General features: G+C 41.9%; 1 protein-coding gene across 4 annotated transcripts in view; it reads left to right on the plus strand.

Moving 5' to 3' along the window:
* Positions 1-10,335: 10,335 nt before the first annotated feature.
* LOC129170083 (uncharacterized) overlaps positions 10,336-20,640 on the plus strand; it is a 70,603-nt gene continuing 60,298 nt past the window's right edge. For all 4 annotated transcript variants that reach the window (XM_054757301.1, XM_054757290.1, XM_054757272.1 and 1 more), the window contains exons 1-2: positions 10,336-16,121; positions 18,330-18,975. In XM_054757301.1, the coding sequence (XP_054613276.1) occupies positions 15,180-16,121; positions 18,330-18,863 (1,476 nt within the window). In that variant the 5' untranslated portion in view covers positions 10,336-15,179 and the 3' untranslated portion in view covers positions 18,864-18,975. The remainder of the gene's footprint in view (positions 16,122-18,329; positions 18,976-20,640) is intronic.

Raw genomic sequence — 20,640 nt, forward strand, 5'->3', positions numbered from 1 at the left:
TCAGTTTCATTTTAAGTTAATTTTTTTTTTTTTTGACAAGAACTGTTTTACGTTTTCTGGTAACAGGTTGTTATTAACAGGTTGCTACCATGTGACCCTTTTATCACATTCACTTTTAACCTAAACTTCTTTCTTTTCCACCTTGTCGTTACTGTAAAGCAGGGGTGGCCATTATGTCGATCGCGAGCTACTGGCAGATCGCGTAAACGTCACTTTGTAATTGTCATATGACATCAGTCAGCTGACATTAAGCGCCCCTCCTGATTCGCGCTTGCTCCCTCGCAGCGTTTCAAGCTGCACACGAAGATGCAACTTTCATCTTTATGATTCTGATTATGGAAGAACTAACTCTGCGGTAAGATGTCTATATCTATAACTAACGTTATCTGTTCACTTGTAGCGGCTAGTTCCGTAGAAAAAAAGTGTATTGTTTACTGGCTTTGCTTGGCGTCATGAACTCTTCTACAGAAATCAGTGTTTTCTACACGTTGGCTTATTTCATGATGAAATAAAAAATGTGCCCATTGGTGAAACCTTTTCAATATGTTGCCTTGACTTCGGCTGCATTGTCTTTTGCATAATCATTTTTAAATTCTTGTATATCGCTAATGTTTGATAGCAAATGCTAACTGGATGTAATACATGAACTGTGCCCTAATGAACGTTACGTAGCTAATTTGACTGACACGTTACCAGTACTCAGGTTATGTACACAACTATTTAGGAGTTATGTGTAATTATCTTTATTTCCATATTGAAGTGAATTATGATAGCAACTACTTTGATTACCTGTAACCTTTGAAAATGAATGTGAAATACTAATCATTAATATTTACAATAGAATTTTAGAGTTTACTGGTTACATTTTGTATATGTTTTATAGAAAGAGGTAGATCAATTTGACTTGTACTTGCATGTTGAGAAAGTGCGTGCACTCCTGGTATACATGTATAACGTACATAAATACCTACTCATATTTTTTAAAATAAATATAGGAAATATATATCCTTACTATATTTATAGTAGTAGGTAGATCTTTGGGACTTGTTCATTTTAAAAGTAGCTCGCTGGCTAAAAAAGTGAGAGCACCCCTGCTGTAAAGTGTCCCACGCAGTTCACTGTACCTCCCAGGACCTCAGCATACTCAAGGGGGTTTTCACTTGTGGTATATATTTTAGTTGGCTAAATTTCTGCTCCTGTGTCTATCTTGAAGTACATTTATTTTCCGTGTATCGGCAGTGTTACAGTCCATGCATCATTTGAGTCATCCACTTCTGTGATTTCTACTAGAAAGTTGTGTGCTTGGCTGTCGCCCTCGCTCTCATACGGTGCAGTCGCTGGGTTCACCACATGGGGCCGACAAACGACAGCAAAATGTCCTTGTTTCCGACAGATGCGGCATTGTATGTTACGTGCAGCACTTTTGCTCTCTTTGCACTCATCCACATCTGTTGCATTTATGTCCAGACTCGCTCACATAATGTCCTTGTTGTTGTGCCTTGGACAGTTTCCTCTGTGCATGTCCATGTTTATCTCTGTCAACGTGTGGCGCACGCCTTGATGCTACTTTCACTTACGTGTGCACTGTCAGCATTAGCTCCTGACTCGCTAATATGCTTCTTCACTTGCTCCGATTGCGTCACTAGTTCTGTTGCTTTTGTTGAGCGTCAAATCAGGCATTAGCTGTACCTTCTCAGACAGCTCTTTATTATTAATTTCAATGACCAATCTGTCGGATAGTCTCATTTTTAGCATCGTCAAATGCACACCTGTAGCCTATGTCACTGCCACTGATCTAAAAAAAAAGACTGGATCGAGCTTCTATTGTTTTATTTTTGAAGCCAATGGAAATTTGCGGCGGCCATCTTGGTGAGACCACTTTGCTGTGAGACAACAGTATGGCAACGCACTGGTAAAACTTCGATTGATCGTATAGCCACCAAAATCAACTGCTAAAGGTTATAACTACTCAGATTTATACGCTTTTGTGTCATTTATCAAGCTAGTAAGATGTATTTTAGCTTCGAGACGGACGAAAAATTGGCTGTGTGGCAGCCTGCAAACATTGTTTACGTACGGAATTTAAAGTCTATCTTTGTCTAATTATTTTCCTACGGTAAACCATTCTTTTTTTTTTTTTATCTCAGGATAAGGTTAAGGCAGGAAGAAAGCAGAAATTTTGTCACATGTCTTCTACCTTTGCGTGAATCATGTGTGGTATCAGAATGAATGTAACTTGGTAGTTGTGGTAGCTTTTAAAAAAGCTGTTTTTTGGTACAAAAAGACATTAGATAAGTGCAAATACTCAAAGCCTACTGTAAAAAACTGCATAGAAATAATTTTATCATTGATTGCTAGGCTAGGCACCAAAAAAAGGCCTAGTTGTTACAGGAAGGTGTAACTAGAAAATTCTTGCAAAACCACCCATCAAAGTTCATACTTTAACTTTTGGTTACATTTCGAGAACTTTTCAAAGCAAAGCCGTTCAAGTAGTGGCACATATATCAGGTCAAAAAAAGGTGCCAAGTAAAAGTACTTACGAGTGGAAGGTTCTTGGGAAGTGCTTTTTAAGTTGTGTTTCCTCATCCTCGCTTCCTTCACTGGCACTCCTGATGTTTTTGATGATTTTTCACTAATTCTGCGTTCGTATACCAGCACAATCACAAAGCTGTGGCGCGTAAGGTGGTCTCACCAAGATGGCGGCGATCGAAAAAATCTGGCTTCAAATTTTGGCGCGTGAAAACAATAGGTTGCTCGATCCAGTCTTTTTTTTAGATCAGTGACTGCGCTATACTTACCCGGAAAGCAATCGGTTCAACTGGGTTCTACGCATGTGCAGAACACGTCTACATCCGGTCAGCCTATTTTTCAGCAGTCACTTTAGGCATGTCTAATCTACGCCGTCCGTGGAGCTATTTTATGACAGCAAGCAATAAAAATCTCCCCTCCACTCCCAAAAACTTTATTAAGATAGAAATTTGAAAAAAGGGAACATAATCAATCTTTTTTTGTCTTATACCGTAGCCATGGTGCAAGCGGACCAATTATAAGCCCTCTTTTCTTTGTTCCATAAATTATTTTACGTTTTTTTCGCCACTGAAAAAAATACACACAAAAGCATTTGCTAGGAAGATGTGTTTGATGGATGCTATTTCCACCACCATACACTCTACTTATGGCTGTTTACATTGAAATATCACTGCATTTTCTGTGTTTTGTTGTATTTATTTATGTATGGTACACATAACTGGTTATGACGTTTACGTCTGCGCTACGTGCATTGAGTAAGTTTTTACTTACCCCAGTCTTGGTGGATGTCAGATGATAGAAACATTCGCATACTAACAAAAGGAATACAATGGAACAATGGAATACATCACATAGTTCAATTTGCAGTTTCACATGTCCAAAAGGAGTAGGAAGAAGCAAAGCTTATTTAATCCTACCCCTCGCCCATTTCACATCAAATGCCATACATTTATTCACTTCCTGTATTCCGATGAGGTCTTTACCAGTTGATACATGGGAAAATGAGACAATGGAAAATAATAAAGTAATGTAACAATGTAGTAATATAATTGTCAAGGTTTTTCTTCAATCATAATAAATAATAATCATGTATTTAGTAGAATAGTAAATAAATAGCAATCAGTTTAAAGACATAACTGAACTTAGCTGTAATAATGGGCGAGTAGTGAGAAACACTGAACTCTGGAAGCCTTTTTGAGTGGTTCCCATATTTGTGTCAAATTAAAACAAAACCTAGCCAACTTTAACCTAAAAAAACTCATCAGAGTTCACATATCAGTGTTGTTTGCTCACTAGCGTTCACGCCTGGGCTGAATTGTCATTAAAGACCGATCTCTGTCCTGTCCTAGTCTTTGCAGAGAGAGGCTTTCATTGTCTGAATCATTTCTTGCTGATATTTTAATTGGAAGAATAGATGTTCTGGTACTGTATTTTTATGAATGATTCTTTCACGTATTCTCCATCTGTGAATGGTTTCCCCCTTCTTCTCATCTCATGTGCAGCCCAGTGTTGCCACCTTGGCCATTTTCTCACTAAATACAGCACCTTTCCCAACCCTCTTGGTGTCTTATTTTCCGAAAAGCGACTAGCGACAAATGCAGGGACTGGTAGTTGGAGACTTTTGATATTGATACAGTCAAACCTGTCCTAGCGGCCACCATTATAGAATGGCCACCTGCCTATAGCAGCCACTGAAAAATCCCCCGCAGCAAATTTACATGTTATAGACCCTGTGTATAGCAGTCACCTGTCCAACGCAGCCAGCGGCCACCCATTTTGTCTCCCTTGGTCAATATCTGACCGCATATAGCGGCCAAATTACCGACTCAAGTAGAAGCTTCATGCACGAAAAAGTTTCGTTTTCAATCAATGAAGCCGTTGTGTGTAGACTTTAATTACTGAGTCCTAGCTCAGTCACAATCATTCACAAGATCCACACAAACTGTCAGTTGTTCCACATAAAAAAGGCGTCTTCTTTTGAGCTTGCTATTTCCTGGTCAAACATGTAACTTTAAGAGCATTTGCACCAAAACATTACCGCAAAGTAGGCTGGGAACAGGACGTGCTCCCAGCGACGCTACAATAAAAAAAAAAAAAACATACGCTAGCATGCACGCGGCAGCGGGAGCAAAACTGAGTTCGGTTGTACTTAATTGAAGTATTTTAGAATGTACTTACGTTATTTTTGATCAATCCTCATCCACAAATCCATCAAAGACGTCATCTTCTGTATTCGACACAAACAAAGCCGTCTTCTTTTCCGTTCGCTACTAGTCTGTTAACTTGTCAGTGTTATTCAGCTCCGAAGCAAAGAAGGAAACTTCTCCTGTTGCTTCTGCCAACTTTATTTATTGAACGCGGCCACCAGACAGCAGCTCAGAACACACACACATCTCTCAGCATCGTCTCTCCTTCCTGCTTGCCCACAAGGCAAAGGTTAAACAAGCCCCACTACATAGCTGTCCCGGCAATGCCTGTAAGAAATGACACCGTTTATTTCCTGGTGTGCACTGGTCAATACTGTAATGCCGCTTGTTGTGGGGAAGGAGAGACTCACGTCGCCGATGCACTTTAATGGCTTTATTAACAGCGGCGAACACTGCAGGACTTTACATCCACGCCAACATAAACACACTTCCCAACTCTCTCCAAACTCACAGCTAGCACTGAGCCTAGCTCTCCTGCTCGGGACGCCCACGTCACTTCCCGTCACTTCCTGATGAACTAAAGCTGTAATGACACTCTGCCGTATAAAAAGTCAAATATTAAAAACAAGCGTAAGACATTACTAGCGCAGCTTTGTTCTGTGGGTTGTGGATATATTCTATCAGTTATTATTAAGCCTCTAGCTTCCTTTTAGTAAGTAAAAACCTTGGCTATGATTGCACTACATTGTCATGTAGACCTACAAAGTACACTTGGAAGAACAAGAGGTGAATAAATGTATTGCAACTGATGTGAAACTGATGAGGGGTAGGATTAAATAAGCTTTGCTTCTTCCTACTCCTTTTTGCATGCAAAATTGTGAATTGTACTATGTGGTGTGCTACTGTTTGAGTCATATGCATGTTCAAGATAAATTAAAACCATGAACCATGATAATAACAAGCCTAGTAGTGCTGTACAACTTTTATCCGCAGTCCGCAGTGCCCTCTACTGGTCAACATTATTATTATTATTATTTTCCCTTTTTTCCTTTTTTTTCCCTCTACTGGTCAACATTCAAACTGGACGCCAACCTGTCTATAGAGGCCACCTGTCTATAGCGGCCACTTTTGCAGACTCCCTCTAGTGGCCGCTATAGACAAGTTTGACTGTATTTTCAAAAATGTACATCTGCCCCTCTCCGGTGTCAAAAAAATCTCTATCCACACGGTGCCGTTTTAAAACTATTCCTAGCCACACAAATACGCATGCTGCCATGCGCATGCCAAAGTAAGGAGGAACTGAAGCCATGGACTGTTAAGGAAACTTTAACCAATCAGAGGTGCCGATGACCTCATTTCTGTAGAGGTATCATAGCAAACATGGCGACGTAGAGTATAGAAGCTACATGTGGACTGCTGGCGAAGTTACTTTTCAGTACATTATTTCACATTTGTCAGCAAAATTGACTGAATATAAAACTGAAAATGGATGAACCGTGTTAAAATGTAGCAGATGTTTATTATCCATACAATCCTGAGAAGTGTAGTTCATTTATCAATCGAGAACTCCATCCAACTCCACCAAAACAGCAGCAGTATAGCGTCCTCCGAAGCCCTCAATGGTGCCTTTCTTCGTCAATGTAAAGCAAAAGTAGGCGTATGTTTACTCTTATACTGTAGACACAAAAAGTACTTTCAGCATGCTTGAAAGCTTGCCATTGCACACAATAAATGATACTCATTTAATGTGGAAAAAACGGCACGTAATTTTTACGCCATCCGTCAGCAACAAGCCAAAAGCTCAGTTTTCGCCGTCCACACGCTGAAACCGAAGTTTTGAAAAATCTTCACCCTGGCCGGAGTTTTTCAAAAGCTCAGTTTTTAAGGGCAAAAACCTCTGTAAGCGTGTGGATGAGAGGCCAAAACGCATAGAAAAATATGCCTAAGTGAAAGCACATACTGTTCTGTGGTCGCTGCCGAGAGGTCCAGACCTAAGCTTGTCTTTTCTCTCTTTCGTCATTGTCTGTCATCCCTCTAACCATCTTCTGGTCAGTGTTTTAACAATAAATTTGCAATGCACCTGGAACAGGAACCATATACCAGACCCACCAGTTGTAAAGCAAAGCTGTTCTGGCAAAACAATCATACAGTTCACGCATACTGCATGACTAAGCTGCTGAACAGGTTAAAAAAAACAGCAGGCCCAGCTTGACCTTTAACGGTCAAGTGAGAGTGTTCAGACGGCCTTCACGGTGGAGGAACAGATCAATTTCTTCCTCAAGCAGCAGTTTATGGCCCTTTCATGCAAACATGTTTGTGTTAGCATTGTTACCTGCAGACCTTTGTCGGGACTAAGACTAAAAGGGCTTAAAGTCGGCGTTTATAATAATGTTACACTTATTAAGCCGCATGAGACCGGAAGGTTTACCTCTTAAAGGTGCCCTATTATGAAAAAGTGACTTCTACACATCTTAAAGCTCTTCCAACTATCCGTCAGTCTGTTACAGATGTGGGAGCAGGAAGCTTGATCATTTTCTTTTTCTTCAGTGCTAACCTAGCATGATATTGCTGTTACAGTTAGAGAGTAATGTTAGCACTGTAGCTCACATAGCTACGCCATTGTTGCTAACATTTGTGTCCTCCTTTTCCACTCCTTAATGTTGCACATGATATACAGCATACTTCAGTGGACAAGAGGTACAGTGTACATGTCAAAAGTAAATCATGTACACAATGGCGCTCCTTGGAGCCACACACACACACACACACACACACACAGCTAATTAGCATAAAAGCTAAGAAGACATTTAAACTTTTAAACCAGCATCCAGGCTACATTTTGGATACTACGCTTCCAATAAACGTATGTATTTAAAATTGCTGAAAAACACTAGAGTATGGAGCCTTTAATGTGTTCCACCATAAGAGTTGCAGCCAAAATTGTGCATTTTCTAATGATGATAGATAATAGAAGATGATTACAGTTGCATTAAGCTGCATTAGGATGGAGGATTTACCTCTTAAAATGACGTCCTGTGTGTTTGGACCCAAAGCAGATGGGGACAGGAAATGGAGTGTTTTGGGGTTGAAAACACCAGCTGTGGCCATCAGCAAAGGTTAATTAGTAAATGATTCAGATTATAATTCAACATTTTTACCACCATTAACCTCTGCTACTGGTGGCACCTGCCAGAGCCATGTGACTTCTTTTCTTTTAGTCAAAGCTTGTGAAAAGACGGTGACTGAATGCATCTCAGTTGGTTTTTTCCCTCCTTTTTGAATAATTTGTCCTAAAGTCCTCTTAGCGAGCGCATCCTTGTGCCAACGGGACAAAGACGGTCATTTTTGCTCCTGTTTTCTTGACTCTTGGCGCTGACAACAGCTGTCTGTTGCATACCGCCACTTCTTAAGGCAACATTCCCTCTCCCCCGTCCCAGTCATTATCCTGTCCATTAGTGCTTTTTGCCATTGTCGCGTGGATTTAAGGCTTTATTAGCAGTCGACTCCTGTACACTTCTGTCCTTGTGGCTCGGCACATCAAAACAGATTGGCTGCAGCGCCTCGAGGCATCTTTATTCTCACTCATATTCAACGTCTATGTTCATGAGACTGCTTGTAGTTCTAGTTTTTATCCCTGGAGGTGGAAGGGTATGAGTGTTTGTAATCTGATTTTTTTGGAACAGGACATTCGGTACCGTACAGAAGCATTTCTAATTCCCACACAAAATTGAGTGAGGGACAGGAAGTGTGACGGCCTCGCGATAAAGTCACATGTCTACAAATACAGTGCAGCCCAGTCTTTGGCTAATGATAGTGCCAAGCAGTAGCCAGAGCTTGAAAGCCCTCTTCCGTGGTTAAAGTTTCCTGTTTGTGAACACTTGGGGGCGTGAATACATTTCTGTCCCCAAGTTGGGGCATGACAGAAAGACAAAAAAAAGACATTTCTGTCCACATTTCTGTCATCTGCCCAGTGTGCATTCTAAAAATATAAAAGCGGATAAAAAGAGGCAGGTAATTAGCGTTTATGGTTTTATATACATGCAGTAACAGGCATTCATGATAACATGTAAACATGTAAACTGTACATGTTAACAGTATTTTGCCGTACTGCTGTTGTTCCCCTAAAAACAACGCTGATATCTATATTGCAGAGAGATGACACAGTTCCTAACAAGCTGAAACGTGTTTTCCATTATACTTTTTAATGCATTCTAGCAGTAATGCGTGTCCTTTGAGTCTTTTTAAGAGCCCTACCAGAAGGCTTCGCTACAGTACTAACATTACAGTCACATTTTTACAGCAACCTCATGCTAGGTTAGCCAAGAAAAACAAAACGACCAAACTCACAGCTCCCACGTCTGTACCCGACAGACGGATAGTTGGCAGAGCTCCAGGCTGTATTTTAAGATGTGTAGCAAAGCCTGCTGCTTTCTTTTTTTACAAAGCTGTCATCCAGGATGTGATGGGTGTATATGTGGGGCGTGTTAAGAAATACAAAACAAAACAAACAATTCTAGCATCAATGCTGGATTACACACTTCCAATACACTATTATGGGACCTTTGAGACGTATTTAAAATTGTTCAAATGTACCATATAGGACCTTTAACGTCAGACAGTGCAACCACCAGTTGAAATTTGCAATGGACCTGTGGCCCTGGCTGCCTTGAGTGTTGTTGGGAATGTGGTATTTTTCTAAATTGTTGAGGTCCAACTGTAGAACAATACATCCTCGATGTCAGTTGCGAAAAGTATTTGCAGTGGCCAACAAAGGACTAAAAAAAAAACTAAAAACCCACAAAAATCTATGAGCTCAGTCAGATTTAACAATGCTTTTTCCACTTGTAACAAGAACCTTTGGTGGTAAAGCTGTTTCTATTGATTTCATATCTGGCATTGTCAGCAGGACGCAGGATTGTGAGCAGTGTTTTAACCAGAGATTATATTATTTTATTTGTTTGGAAACCTTTTTGGGATTGGATTTTTAACACCGATTTCAAAATGATGATGCCAGTTTACCCAAATGGATGAGAAGCAATTACAAACAATCGTAAACAAATATGTAAATTAGGCAGTCGCTAGAGTCCCTTAGCCAATCGGGATGCAGAACACAATGCGCGCTCATACGCTGTAAAAAAAAAAAAAAAAAAGAACAGCGAGGCCGCCTAAAGTGAACCGCGTTGTAGCGAGGGAACACTGTACTTTAGTTTGCTGTGATTGTTTATTCATTTTTGTATGTACATTGTTCCCTCGTTTATTGCGGGGCATAGGTAGCCAAAATAGCCCACTACAAGTGAAATCCGCAAAGTAGCCAACTTCATTTTTTTACAATGATTATATATGTTTTAAGGCTGTAAAACCCCTCCATACACTTTATACACTCTTCTCAGACAGGCAATAACATTCTATCACATTTCTCTCTTGTTTAAACACTCTGAAAGAAGTTCAAACCTTCGTTTGAATTTGAATGCCCAACGTACAGTACATGTAGGATACAAGAAATTATTAAGTCACTCACGCATATTTTTCTCCTGTGACCGTGCCTTTTCGTCCTGGCTGTACCGTAGCATTTTTGTATCCCTGTTAAAACATATTGCTGCAGTCCTCCTCCTTCGAATCGGAGATTCATTTACAAGCAAGCAAGCTAGCGACACAGGAGACACGCAGGGCAGCACGAAGGAGACTGATTGACAATGGTCTACAGCCAATCCGGACGCAGAAAACAATGGGTGCTGCAGACAGACGGGCGAGGGAAGAGAGACACTGAACTTCACACAATGCAATTATTAAAGGGCCAGGCTCAGCCTGTACCAGCGTTCATACAGCGAACCTCTTTGATTTGGGTCCCTATACAAGTTGGCGTTGTCAGGAGTTTATACTTGAACATTGTGATAAATACTTTATCGATCTCCCAGAGAATTTTTGACATTTTAAAGATCTTATTTAATTTGACTAGTCCCTCTGCCGCACATATACAGTACAGTAGACGCCCCTACAACGTAAATAATCCGTTCCGAGTACGTTTATGTTATAGGGTTTTTATGTTATACGAAGCGTAAAATACATGTAAATAGCCTAATCCGTTCCAAGATCTTCCCAAACTCACCACCTTTGGCCCTTCAAAATATTCAAAGTCCACCAAATATGGTGGGAAAATATTACAAAACGTTAGCATAAACATAGTAGAGTAACATTCCAATATAAAATAAGGTAATAAATAAGATTACTGTAAATGAATAAAACTGAAAATCAAAAACAATCCTACCGTTCACGAGATGTCTTGATCAGCAGGGCAAGTGGAGGCAGGAGTATAATTTCCTGCTTGGTTTCTATCGACAACTTTTCCCTTCACTTACACCTGGTCTAGGGCCCATGATTACGGTAATTTTAACACAAAGAAAAGTAAAAAGATTAAGACATTTCAATGCGTGCAAACTAGTTTAAGGGCGACTACGATGAGGAAGGGCGTTGAAGGGAGCAGCATGTCTCTCACACAAACTCACGGACGGGCTGGATAAGTCAGCCAATGAGATGAGAGCATAGGCGGTGCCCTGATAAGCAGCCAATGAGAGTGTGAAGCGTCAGAAGGCGTCACCAAGCACTAAACAAATCGAATTTCTGAACTTGCACCGACTTGACGCTTTACGTTACATGGAATTTCTTCCGTAATACGATGCAAAAACTTGACAGAAATTCTTTACGTTCAGTGGAATTTACGTAAAAGGAGGTTTACGCTATGCGAGGTACTACAGTACTTTGTATTGTTGTACTTTGCAGGGGTGTCCAACTGCAATTAGCTGTTTTATGAGAGATTTCTCCAACCATCATAGTATATGTTGGTTGGTCATTTAGTCGTGCAGGCAAGCATTCCGTCTTTCTGCTGCCATTCACAGTACAGTACTCTTGGACACAATTTAACCAGATTGGTCACATACTTCCTGGCAAATCTACAACATGCCAGTTTGTCTTTCTCTTCTTAACGACTGATGGCAGCCAAAATGCACTAAAAGAGGTAGAGAAGGTGGGAGTATGACTCTTATAGAGTGATGATTATGGACAGTATAAAGATAGATACATTACCTGGAAACAACCATTGCTGTCCAAGTCAAGGTAGTTCCGCCAGCTGTGCTTCCTCTCCAAAAACAATCCACAGATGTGCACAGACTGCTCGTCCTCCTGCTGGGACAAATGAAGCCCCTTCATTCTCTGTTGTGCCTATTCCTCTACATAGCTCTTCTCCGCAAAGCGATTGTTTCCAAAGTTCCTGTTATTGTCTTTCAAAATAGACGCTCTTCTGCGCTTTGGGAGGACACAAAGTTACTTGGTCTTGATGTACTAGATCTTTCGGTGGTCATGTTGGACTTCAAAGTTTTTCTGCTTTTAGATGTTCATTCAAATTGGGATGTAGTGGGAGTGGAATGAAAGCAGTCACTAACAGACATTTTGAAAAGCAACTGTGCAACTGTGCTTGAAAAGCAAAAGCTTGTACTGTTCCATATTCAGGTTTTGAAAAGAGCTTACATTTTGGATAATAGTTTGCCACTTTAAGATTTGAGAAGGGCTTTAATAGTTTAAGCAGGTTGCCACTGTGTGCTTCTAATTCTTGAAAATGCTTGTATTTTAATGTTTCTCGTGTAAAGTGATTTCATGCTGGGAAGTCATTTTCCAACCAAATGTTAGAAAATCTTGAAAATGTGTGAATGCTGATGTTGCAAAGTTTGCTAAACCTTCAGTAATTGAAAAATAATGTTGATTCATAGCATAATTGTCATGGCTATCCCTTGAGGCTGAGGATGATGGTCTTGTTCTCATTTGTGTTAATGGACACAGGATTTAGAGGGTCTTGTTTTTATAGAACAAGACACCTATGCATGTTTGATGTTGTGTACTTTATGTTGCACTCTAAGTACTTTTAATAGGCACCGACCAAATTCTGTCGGTACAGGCTTGCATAAAATCGAAAGGTACCATGTTTGGGTTCCTAAATGTCACTACACATTCCGTACCTCAATCGGTTCTACGCAGGTGCGAGACCTATGTCACTTCCTCTATTCGGGAATTTTTATGACAGCGCATCTGTGGTATTTATTTATTTTTTATTTCTTAACATAAATGGGCAATAACCATACTTCATATACAGTATGTAATATAGCAGGTGGTTATTTTCTAATTGACTCTCATTAAAAGACTTTGCTAGCAATGCGGACGCTTCTATCGTCTTTATTCACCAAGTGTAACCCTACGTAAAAACCAACGCAATGCACATAGCGCATGCGCAAATGCCCAACGTAAACATCATATCCATATGTATGTATGGAATGTATGTAAAACAAATGTAAAACTTTTATCACTATTTGACCATGCACAATACAATTTTTTGAACCAGAATTACTTACCATAAAATTAATTAACCAATTAATCATGTTTAATATTTCAATTTAATGAAAAGTGTGCAGCAATAGGGGGTACATGGCTTCAAGTCAAATGTCTGAAGGGGTACGTGACTGTATTCAGGATCTGTATTCAGCTCATTTTAAACATCCATCCAAACATATCTTGCTAGCAAATGCTTTCGTCTGTATTTTTTCATTATTTCAACATTTCAGCTTTTTCTTATCGTGCCTTTTGCTGTATTTTTATCATTTTTGCTGTTTTTTAAATGTTATTTTGTTTCTGTGGTGATGCAATGACAAATGAGCCATGGGCCACAGATGGTCCCTGAGCCGCACTTTGGGCACCCAACACCTCTACTTTGTGGCTCTTGTCAGTGTACTAGTGTACCTGGTTTTGGGGACCGGGCTCCTTGCTGGAGCTCGTGGGTTGCTGCCTGGATAGCGGCGAGGTGTACGGGCGTGTTCAGTGGACAAAATGTGTGCCTGTTGGTCGCTCTCCCGAGTGAGGGCACTGATATGATAATACATTTTTTTTCAAAATGTTCTCGCGATCGACCGGCAAAGTGCCAAGGATCTACTAGTAGCTCATGATCGACGGGTTGGCGACCCCTGTCCTAACTTCTCCCCCTTTTACGGCGCCCCTGTTTGTATTACTTGTAATTTGTCAAGGTATAGGTACATTAAAGGTATAGGAGTATGTAAAGCTTGGTTGAAATGTTTGCATTATTAAGAAAAAACATCACACAATTGTAGTTAACAGTTGACATGTTTTTTGTGAAATAACTGCAATGTTACAAAACAAAGAGTTGGATGTTTTAATCAGCCTGTACATGTTAACGTTTATAAATCGCAAGGTAAGTATCTTATATTGAAAAATTAACAAATTAAAATGAACATTTATTACCACATAAAAACACACAAAAGTACTGAAAATCGGTACCCTTGAGTACCAGTACCGATTCCCAGGTACCGGGTGTCCGTACCACATCGTTTGAAATGTGAAAGGTACCCATCCCTGCACATGATTTTTCACAAATCGACCAACTGGATCCAATGGCAAGGAAGCGAAGTCTTCATACGCCTTCACAGCCGTTGGGTTAGTCACCTATTCTGCTTGGTCCACCGTTTAGGTTTTGGTATCATAATGCAGTAGGTTACTATGACTTTCTGCTAAGCACTTTTACCCAAACACAAAACGGCAGCCCATGCTGATGTCCCTCAGAGTAAGAGCTCTAACAACTATAGATGAAAAAGGCAAAAATAAAGAAAAATTCAGATGGAGGCAAAGCAGGATTGTGTGGTGAGGAATGTTCCAGTCAGTGTCAATGTCTCCTTGAGTCAGAGTGCTGCCCACTCTCATGCCGGCGTTGTTCAAAACCCCACCTACCCCCACTTTTTGCTTCTCTCCACCCACCCCCTTCCCTTACAATGCCCTCCTCTCTCTTGCCGTCTCTGGCTAAGGAATCTCAGGCAGCATTTAATTGCGCTGTCGTTCATACTTCAGTTGGGCTAACGAGCTCGGCTCCAGACTTAGGTCCTGTTTCTCTCACACTCTCGGAGATCCATATGGAGTACATTACTAGAGGACGCCTGGATCTCACATGGAGACGAATGAGGGACTTGACAAATCCAGGTATAGCTTACTATGTAAGAGAATAAGACGTAGTAAACGGAGGAGAAAGAGAGCAGAGTGTGGAGGGGAGGGGTTGAATACAGAAAGCGAGAGAGGGACTCCTGAGGCAGCAAATGAGACAGAACAAGAAAGCGTGAGAGGTGGCAAGAGAGACAAGAGAGGGAGGGACGAGGAGAGCTTCAAGAGAGAGGAAGCTCCAGGGTAGGAAGTAGGGGGAAAAAAGTTAGGAGAAAGAAAAGAGAAAGGGGAAAAAAACAGCTGGAGCTGGAGAGGAGTGGAGAGGCAGGGAAACAACAGACAGGAAGGAAGGGGAGGGAGACGTCTTGGGTGAAGGGAGAAGGGGGAGGGAGAGCCGAGGATAAGTTTTCTTGTGGAGAGCCACTAGATGAGGAAAACAGAATGAGTGAATGACGGGACTTCACAGAGCGATTTGTTTTCCTGAGCACTTTTCCACGCAAGACGCAAGCCTCTTTGGACATGTACACAGAAGGCGGACAAGCGACAGGACATCGAAGATTCATCCAGGGCTCCTGCGCCTGCCAGCGCTGTGCCCAGCACAGCGGGCTGGTGTACCAACCAGCATCGGGCAAACAGACTGACCACCCACATCTGGACAGCTGGAGAGACATCCAGCCTCCTCGAGTAAAGGACACAGGAGCGTGGGGTGGGAGGGCGCCCAGGGAAGACAGAAGCCTTCAGAGACCGCCTGTGTTTCTGGGGCCTGGCCCCCTGAGCCAGTCCGATGACTTGCCTCGACTTTGTCTCCCATGGGAGTTGAACCCTGCCACATGCAACTACCTGCCAAAGGCTGATGTGAGACACTGCCCATCTTTCAGAGAGCAGTGTCGCTGTTTGGTGAAGCACAGCCACCTAAAGGCACACACCGTTAATGGTGGAATCCCACATCCACTCCCTCATCTACGGGTCAAAGGTCAAGGGTGTGGCTATGGCAGTACGGCACAATATAACATGTTTGTGGACAACAGAGAGGAGGGCTGTGCTTGTACCCCTGAAAATGGCCATTTGGATCAATGTAACCCCAGTTTGGGACACGTACTTATGGCTAAGGGGCACTGGAGACCAAAAGCTGGACCCTCCAAAGGAAGGGAAGGAAGTGATACCAATCATGACTCAGGTGGATCAAGGGAGAACTGTAATGGGCACACGCACAAAGTCTTCTTCGCCACTGAAGTCCCACAGAAACACTTGAACCGAAAGAAGGGGCCTTCTGCCCGACACCCAGCTGTCAACAACCTGGAGGCGCCAGCACTGATCGTCACCAAGAACCAGTGCCATGGTTTGGGTTTGGTGAAGCAAACAAGTGAGCATGATGTGGTTAAGGATCAGATCCGACAAGTGGTAACGGATCTGGAGGACGTCTTGGGAGGTTTGAAGCAAGTTCAAGTGGAGATGAAAGAGGTAGGAGAGTCTTTTCTTGAATTTTTTTTATCCCACCCTTTTAAATGATCTTTCACTGGGACTTAAGTCTAGTCCAGAAACCAGTACTACGAAGCAGGATTTCTCCTTATAATGGATGAGTTTGAGTAGGGCCCTATGATTTCCGCATTAACAGAATCGCGGAATTGGCCAATAAAAATAGAATTTACTGTTAAACATGGAATCTCGTGGAAAATGACATAATGTGAATGAAATTATGTCATCGTGAGGAGAAGGAACGTTCGTGCGGGGAAGTATTTCCCCTGCGGACCACTCAATCGTGGTCAATCGTGAAAAACATTGGAAACTCCTCTCGTCTCCCTCGCGTGAATAGAAGCTAGCAGGGTTAGCTTAGTTTAGCAGAGCATGCTAGTGAGACTGTGTGTGTGCGACTCAGGCTGGGTGAATGTTTACACCGTGTTGTATTTTACCGAGAGGTATGTTTATTCTCGCACCCAGCTCGCCTTAACCATCAACAGACATTCTCAGCCTTCAAAATAAGAGCGCTGTTTGCCACATCTTTTCGAATTGTCTAAACAAAATAAGGGTGTCATAAAAAAACAGCTTACATTAATAACGCGATTGGAATTGCATTGGTGACTACGTCTTCCTTAATCACAAACACGGGCATTATATAGTTTGTGGAGGTTTTTGCAGCAATATGTGCAGAGGCTGACATCCCAATCCAAAAGTTATCCAGGCTACATCCATTTATGAATTACTGTGCAAAACTGTTTAATGATGTATTGCATCAACAGGATTTTTGCTTTTATTGATGGACATTTTATTCACTAACACAAAAAGCACACGCTATGCTGATAAAATGAGTACAAAAGGTAAAAAAACGGAATTCTAATAAGTTAATACAGAAAAAATGGAATTCGGAAAAAAATAAAACGGAATTTGGGAAAAAGTAAAACGGATTTCATAGGGCCCTATTTGAGGATTAAGTCCAGATATGCTGTGCTATGAAGCTGGTTCACCTTTTAGCACGATGTGTCGTCACAGTTACTCATACGCTGGAGCAGGTTCGGTGTTGCGATACAAGATAAGAGCCAACAACAGCACAGCCCACTTGACCAATAGAGACCAATCAGTTGTCTCTGAAGATGACATTATCGTTCATTGACAACAAACGCGCTGATTCAGATAGTAAGAATATTTCAAGCTTTAAAAGCAATTCTCCATAATTTCCAAGAGAAAAGTTCCAGGTCGTCATTGGAGGGAATGGCTTATAGCTCCTGGGATTGTACTGTATGTTTACAAGGTGACACGATGAAACAGTGCGCTTACTGTGCCCATAAAAAGGACAGACAATAATTTCCTTTTACAAGTACAGCATTTTATTTTTTTTCACATATCTAGTGTCTATTTGTTCCTGTTAATAAGAGCAAAATTAATCTCAGATCCCTTCCATATGTCATTCCTAACCAAGTGCTCACAGCTGGAGGGTCTTTTTTTCTTTATTTTATTTTTATTTATGTTCGCTACACAAATGTACATGTCATTTAAGGGTGACCACGACCACGGACACGCTTAAAGCATCATACTTGTATGATACGACTTCACGCTTTGAATATTATTTTAATATTATTTTTTCATTTTATTTATACCTTTATATTCGTCATACTTATCATACGTAGATTGTTCTTCCTGAGTGAAGTAAGCAGCCGTGCTGCCGATAGATGGCCAATGTATTGCTTGCTTAAGACAAAGCAGAGTTCTTGGATAAGTTAAGCATGATTTGTAGTACAAACCTCAGGTCAGGTGAAGATGACATTTTGTGGACACTGTAGTTCACTCTGACACAGTTGGCCAGTGTTTGGGATCATGTGAGCATATCCCAGTGTGAGTGCATGCTGACACATTTGCAGGTCCCATTCTTGTGACGCAGCCATCAAAAACAACTGTCACTGACCTTTAGTGGAATCCTGTCTTAAGCCTGACACCAAATTATGCTTTAGGGTGTCAATTTTGCATACAGCAAAACATCGCAAATCGACCTACAGTATACTTGAGTATTTGTGCACAGTCATGTAGGAACCTTTCTCTGTTCCTAGAAAGTTGAAAGCATAGATGAATTAGAAACTAAGGGGTTGGTTCCAGTGTGGTGCACCTCCTCTGATGATCTATTAGCTTGTGTTTTGAAGAGGTCTGTCTGTCTGAGAAAATCCATTATGTTCCCATCAGGTCATCGAGCAGATCGATCATCTCACGGCCAGCATCGACCTCGGTGAGGAGCCACGCAGCATCACTTGTGGGTTGTCCAATAATATCCACGCCTCTCCTCATCGAGGAGAACTCAGAGTGTCACCTCCACCCAAGCCCACCCTGGTTGAGGGGTCAAGGCGTTTGTACGAAGAGGTCATCATCCTACAAACCAACTCCCCGTCGCCCATTCACATGGCTTCGGTGGTCAAAACTCGCTGCTTCACCCCACCCAACCACAGTAAGGACATCAAACACGAGGGACCCCATGTGAACGGGCACCTGCATCCGCTAGTTCCCCACCAGGGCCCTGCAAAACACAAAGTGGACACCCCAGATCCCCATTCCCCAAACCTACACCCTGAAGTTGGGAACAGCACGGCCCATTCAAGAACACAAAAGCCTCCGCTCTACCCGCAAAATGAGCGGAGCGGCAAGACCTCGAACCCACCCAGCAAACCCGCAAGGACCCCTGCGTACGCCTGGAGAGGCCGCCAGAGCACCAGCATGGTGTGAAGAAGGGAGTGGGTGGTGGTCGTCTGCCCCAGTACCGTGGGGGAGCTGAAATGTGAGACCCTCCTGCAGTGAGTGGAGGTCAGAGTAAGAGCAAGCAGGGGAACAACTCATGGTAAGTACAAGAGGATCTGTTTTCCTATTCTTGTTCTTAAAGCCTTTCGGTCAGGGAATGTTGCTCACGACGCCTGCTGTGTTTACAGGCAGCTTAGTCAGTAAATGAATTGCAGCTCTCTTGCCGCTGACTAAAAAGGGGTTTTTAAATGTGTTTGATGTGCGTGTGGGCGACAGGGAGGGCAGCGTGTCTGCATCTGTTGATGTCACATGACTTCCCGGTTTACGCTGTAAAAGCTGTCTTCTTTGAAACAAGCCAAACAAGGCGATGAAACGACGGCTGCTTTCTTGAGATTTTGGTGATTGGATAGCAGCCTATGTTTTTGTCACGTTAGTGCCAAAATCTGAGAGCAAAAAGGCAGCTACAAATCATTCAACTCTGCCTTGAACGGAACCGAGTGTTGGCGGGAGCTTAAATGCACATTTTGGCACGAGGAAACCCCGCAGCCTATTGCCTCCAGTCATGTGACACAATGGAGGCGTCATTATATTTACAGGATGATCATAGCTCTGACTCAAGATTGCCATAATTAACTCTCAGAGCTGAGCAGCCTTTCTTCTCACGTATTATTACCCGTTTGTGAGCTAGATGATGATGTCAACCAGAAAGCCCCTTCAGCCGCTGAAGAACAACACGCAGTTAAATGTTCCAAAATATAAAAAGACCACCTTTGCCGATGCTTGTGTACTTCCCTCTTGTGCAGGGTATGTGCAACTGCAATATATTTTTCTGGAGGCGCAGTGTTTGGGCAAGCACAGTCTGGTTTTAATCATAAAAGCCCCTGGCCAGGCGAGCTTTCGGTATATTTGTGGCATCCATGCAAACACGAGCAAAGCGGCCTCCTCAAAAAGTCAATACAATTGATTCAATTTGATAAGTCAGTTTTAGGTGCCATTTCGTCTCTCTCTGTGTAACAGTTTCTTTCAGGTTTCAATGATGCCATTGACATTTTAAGGATCCAAATCCACAGAATTAGTCACCCAGCACAAATCCAATGTTAAATGGCTGGCACAACAGATTGTGTGCGATGTTACTCAGTCCCTCACACATACACGCACATATTATTCACTGACATATCAACAGCAGCGCAACCTCTGAAGTCTTTTCGCATTTTCAATAAAAATACCACACATTTTGCCATAGATGACGTCATGCAAAATGACTTCAGCTAGCATCAAAGGATTATTAACTTGTGAGCTTTTTTGCGACACCAAAGTAGCAGCAACAAATCTCTGATAAGAGTAGAAGAAGACAACACATGACAACATGTGAAGTAAGCAGTGTTGCACTGACAGCAGTAGGACAATATACGCCAGGGAATCCCCAAAGTGCCATTTGCGGCCCACAGCTTGTCTTTTAATGGCCACAGCACTTTCTAAAGATGCAATTACCGAGAAAACTGCAAAAAACAGCAGCAAAGGTTAAAAAAGAACAACATGGCATATTGTGGCGAGAGGAAGTCTGAATATGAACAATGACTAATACAGTGAAACCTGCTTATGTTGACGCCACTTGGACTGGCTGACTGACGTAGACATAGGCTGTTGTTGACACAGCCAAAATCAAAACCATAAGGATTTTTTGTTGTCTTTTATTTTGAGTCTTCTGTTTACATAGATATTGTAGTGATAGGAGTGCAGTGGTACCTCGGTCTTCATTATTTAT

Source organism: Dunckerocampus dactyliophorus, chromosome 2, assembly GCF_027744805.1.
Source record: "Dunckerocampus dactyliophorus isolate RoL2022-P2 chromosome 2, RoL_Ddac_1.1, whole genome shotgun sequence".
Classification (NCBI taxonomy): Eukaryota; Metazoa; Chordata; class Actinopteri; order Syngnathiformes; family Syngnathidae; genus Dunckerocampus; species Dunckerocampus dactyliophorus.